Below are 4,664 nucleotides of genomic sequence, written 5' to 3' on the forward strand. Positions count from 1 at the left end.
TGGGAAGCTGTGCAAACAAATTTTGTAGAAAGTGTAAAGTACGTTAATTTCTATATACTTGATAAAAAGCAACTTCCAAATTCGTGACTCGAAATTCGCGGTTTCGGAAATCTAGAGGCAATAAATGGGGGAGAGGCTCTGCCCTTTTGCGTTTTAATACACGATTTTACATGTTATACATGCATGTGTGCGCGAGGTTAAAACATTTAATTACACCATAGGCAACATCTGATAATGGAACAGAAATTCAAGAAATACGAAGTGATGAATACGTTCAAGAGAAGATCCATGAAATACAAGATTGTCCGTATGTTAATAAAAACCCGTTTATTTTAAAATTTTGACTTACCATAGAAATTTGAAACCGTATTTACCCACAGTAAAATTCTTGTTGCCAACACTAGAACTGAAAACCAGAAAAAAATTAAAAGAAGTGAATGCGGAGTAACAGAACAAGGCGGAGCGTTCGACAAGCTGAAGTGCTTTCGTGGAAATAAGTATGTATGCAGATACGGTTCGAAATGTGTGGCGACCCAAATGTGCGATTACTGGCATTTTCACCTTGCAAAACTTGTAGACAGTACATTACTACTGTCTACTACTACTACTGTCTACAATACTACAGTTGAAGGTGTTCTTTAGGTGGTAATAATACCCTTTTGTAAATTTGTGGGATATAAGCAGCAACTTCTATAGCACCTGTTCTATTGGTACTATTAATTACATTTTGCTTTTATTTAGCAAAACTCCTATTGAAATACTGCATACAATTCTACTTGGGCCTGTTAAGTATATGCTATCCAACACAATTCAATCCCTACCTCAGCAATTGAAAAACCAGCTCCATGCAAAGATTCAAGCACTTGACATGAGTGCATTTTCAGCCACAATCAGGGGAAACATCACAAGAAACTATGGCTCATATGTTGGAAGAGATTACAAATTGTGGATGCAAGTTGCTGTCTTTGTTCTGCAAGATATCATTCCATTTGAACAACTCTTGGTCTGGGAATTGTTGAGCGAGGTATAACACCAGATACATAATACATGTGCTGAAAGGAATATAGGAAACATAACATATTAACAATTAACATATGCTTTTGGAATTAATTGTTAGACCTTGGTGACTGTCAATGCACTTTTGAGCAGCAGATAACTCTTCATAATCCTGTGAAAATGGAATCCAAAAATTCTCTATCTCAAGATCTTTATACCTATTCTATGTTCAATATTCATTGTAGATATTCATCTTAGCATATTCAAGTGAATTTGACAAGAGGAACTCAGAAGCAGCAAAGCAGCTAGTCCAAAAATTTACAAATGCAGTGGCAAGAACCTACCCTGAATTTCAAAAGAAGGCTAAAGTACATCTCCTGCTACATCTTGTTGATGACATTGAAAGCCTGGGGCCAGCAAATGGTTTCTGCACTGAAAGGTAAAACCACACATTAACGACAAGATTGAAAAAACACAGTATACCTATATAATTATATAAACATGTTTACAAACTTTTAATACACCAAATAAATCGATATTTTAGATTTGAGGCCTTCAATCATTTCATCAGAGGATTAAATATAAACAGCAACAGGCATGCATCAAGCTTAGATATATGTACAAAATTTGCTAAGATGGAAAGGCTTCGCTTTGTCCTAAGAGGAGGAACATGGGGAAAAGACCACAGGTGACTATATACTTGTAACAAACAAGTTTGCTATAGGCAATATATAGTTGATATCAGATGTGTTTGCAAGAATTGCTTCAGCTTGTCCATGTGCCTTGCATAATATTAATTCCATGTACTCTATATATAACATATTAGCTTACAAGCATCAGAATGCATCAAAAACTTGGCAAAAGAACCAAAGCTGCAACAATTTTTGGACAACATCCCAAAGAAGGAGAGCATGGAAGATAAAGCAATTTATCACCCTGGATGCTTAAGAAAAGTAAACAATTTGTAGTTTATTTCATATTGTAGTTTAGTTCATATATAAATTATAATTTTGTAACAGAAATGAAGTTAAAACTTTAAAACATCAATAATTGACTGCCTCTTTGTTTTAGGGAAACTATGACAAAGGGAAACTGCAGACAAAGCCTCTGAGTGAGTGCCTAGAACAAGTCGCAATTGAAGCAGCTGGTCTCCCTTATGATACAGAAGTCACATCCTTTAAAGCTGTTCTTAGTGAGAGGCAAACTCTTATTAATTCAGGTTCAGCCATTGTATATGTGGATGACCAGCATCAGGTACATATAAGATTAATACAACATGAGTATATGAAACAAATGTTAGAGGCCTCAAATTCATTGTTACAAGGTTAACACATTAGTAACACCTGCAGTTATTATATAGTACCACAATAAGGCTTTACTGATGCATTCAAGATAATTGAACATATATTATAGGAATAACCAAATGTATTTACGTTCTCAAACTCTACAATTGACTTAATTCTTTGTAATTACATTCCGATCACCTTATATATACTTTTAATTTTATTATAACCATTGTTTTCCTGTTCAGTATAAGCATTGATATCTCATGCGTGGATGTCTCACAACAATCATATTTATATAATCTTAATTAAGTAACAATGAACTCACCAAAAATGTGCGCAAAAAATATTAATCAATCACTGCTTATTTCAGCATCATCTTGGTATTTTCAAAAAAGGAATCAAGATCAAAAATCCTGACCAAGAAGTTGTGGCAGTTGAGGAAGTGAGATTCGCCAAAGATGAATTGGAAAACCAAATATTCGGAGCATTTCAGTGTCCCAAGGTTGAACTAACTGGGCAAGTGAAATTGTTGTCACCTCAGTGTGTTATTGAACAAGTATGCCTCATCCATGATTGCTCTGCAGGAAGATGTTGTTATAAAGAGAGTCAAACAACTGTGACAGTTGAAAGGGAGGCTGTGAGTAAAGCAACATATAAGTTTGTTCACAACACAAATCATTGTTACTACTTGGTGAACAAGTTTTATCTTGGGGAATCCCTTAAATATTTCAATATTTCATGAATCTATGTATGAACATATATGTAATCATAATATAGAATTATTACTACAGGGTGTGGTTTCAAATAATGTATTGCAGTAATTAGTAATTTGACAGTTAAGCCGCTAATGCATCCTCAAATTAATATTTTTTCATCTCTCAATTCAGACTCATATGAGTATAAGACCTTTGTTTTTATGGAGCTGTTTAATACTTTATTAAAGCAGTTAAAAACTGTTTTATATAAACTACTTTGAAGTTTGAATCGCAGGAGCTTTTATACACGGGAAGAAATATTTATTTGTCAAGCAGTTAGAGACTTAGAGTTAATTTACTTTGCTTATCTAAAAAGTTTAATATAAAGTCGTACCTTTGTATTTATTAAATTAAAATGAATACATTATTCCATTGGTGAAACGGATACTTTTCATTTTCGATCCGTCACAGGCATGGCGGCGCAGTGAACTGTAGCGGCGGCGGCGAACACCCCCCGGCCAAAGATTGAAAAAACAATGTTGTTGGAACAACATATTTTGAGCTGTTAAAACATCATTCAACATGCTTGTCATCATGCTGTTTTACGCAATGTTGAATCATCATTGTTTACGATTGTTGACATCGTAAATCACGCATGATATCAGATTGATTTGGGCTGTTGCAACAACTTGTTCAGGTCTTGTTCATCCATCAACCGTGAACAACATCGTTTTAACACGCACGAACAATATTGTTAACAAGCTTGTTGACAGGGTGCAGCACAACATTGTTCAATCCTGTCGAGAACAACCGCGAACAAGTTGATATCAACGTGCATCAACGCGTGCGTTTTTAGGCGTGTACGGTTTACAAACAGTGGAGTTGCCGCAAAACAAGTTAATAAAGCGTAGTCTTGAGCGTGAGAACATAATCGAACAGATTAGGGACATTGATGTGCTAATTTGGGACGAAATCTCTATGTCAAGCTGACGTTTATTAAACCTGTTTAATTTGCTACATCATGAACTATCAAGCAATTCATTTCCATTTGGCGGCCTTCAGGTTATATTAGTGGGAGATTTTTTGGCAACTAGAGCCAATCAGAGTGTGATGGACAATGGAAATCCAGTATATGAATCGAAGTTGTTTGAAGAAGCTTTTCCCCATAGGTTCGAGCTGACCCAAATCTTGCGGCAAGACGAGTCGGAAATACGGTTTAAAGAAGCATTGGATATTTTAAGAAGCTGCAGATGCGACGACGAAACTGAGCAATACTTTTCCATTATCGAGAAAGCTCCCCTGTGTACCAGACAGTCAAGCAGAATCTCCAATTCATATTACTTCAAGAGGCTTCCGGTGGAAGTGCATAATACCACTATTTTGGCTCCTCTTCCTGGGCCGAAGTTAACGTTTTAAAGTTTAGATACCGGTTGTGCCAAATCCTTTAACAGGACGATAGGTGCAATTCTTTGTTTAAAACCAAGATGTAAAGTCATGCTACTTTACAATATAAGTAACCACTTGCGAAATGGGACTTGCGGGGAATTTGTTGGTGTTCAGGAAATGAAGGTTTGGTAGTAAATTTCCAAAAGTTGGTTTGGTTACAATACAACGCAGAGTTTGGTACAAGTATGACAAAGCCGGGAGAGTAAAAGCCAGTCGCACTCAATTTCCGTTAACACTTTGT

The 4,664-nt window shown here is 35.8% G+C and overlaps 1 protein-coding gene and 1 long non-coding RNA gene across 2 annotated transcripts; both read left to right on the top strand.

Moving 5' to 3' along the window:
• Window positions 1-812, top strand: LOC114544591. Its single transcript, XR_003690472.1, has 4 exons — window positions 1-38; window positions 222-307; window positions 405-497; window positions 742-812. It is a non-coding gene; the product is annotated as an uncharacterized LOC114544591 (long non-coding RNA).
• A 534-nt stretch (window positions 813-1,346) lies between these two features.
• Window positions 1,347-3,270, top strand: LOC114544590. Its single transcript, XM_028563180.1, has 5 exons — window positions 1,347-1,435; window positions 1,541-1,684; window positions 1,823-1,949; window positions 2,068-2,250; window positions 2,653-3,270. The coding sequence occupies exons 2-5, from the start codon at window positions 1,632-1,634 to the stop codon at window positions 3,022-3,024; spliced, it is 735 nt and encodes a 244-aa protein (XP_028418981.1). The 5' UTR covers window positions 1,347-1,435; window positions 1,541-1,631; the 3' UTR covers window positions 3,025-3,270.
• Window positions 3,271-4,664: the final 1,394 nt, after the last annotated feature.

The sequence above is a fragment of the Dendronephthya gigantea genome, unplaced genomic scaffold, assembly GCF_004324835.1.
Source record: "Dendronephthya gigantea isolate DGI-Jeju-01 unplaced genomic scaffold, DenGig_1.0 000858F, whole genome shotgun sequence".
NCBI classification, from domain to species: Eukaryota; Metazoa; Cnidaria; class Anthozoa; order Malacalcyonacea; family Nephtheidae; genus Dendronephthya; species Dendronephthya gigantea.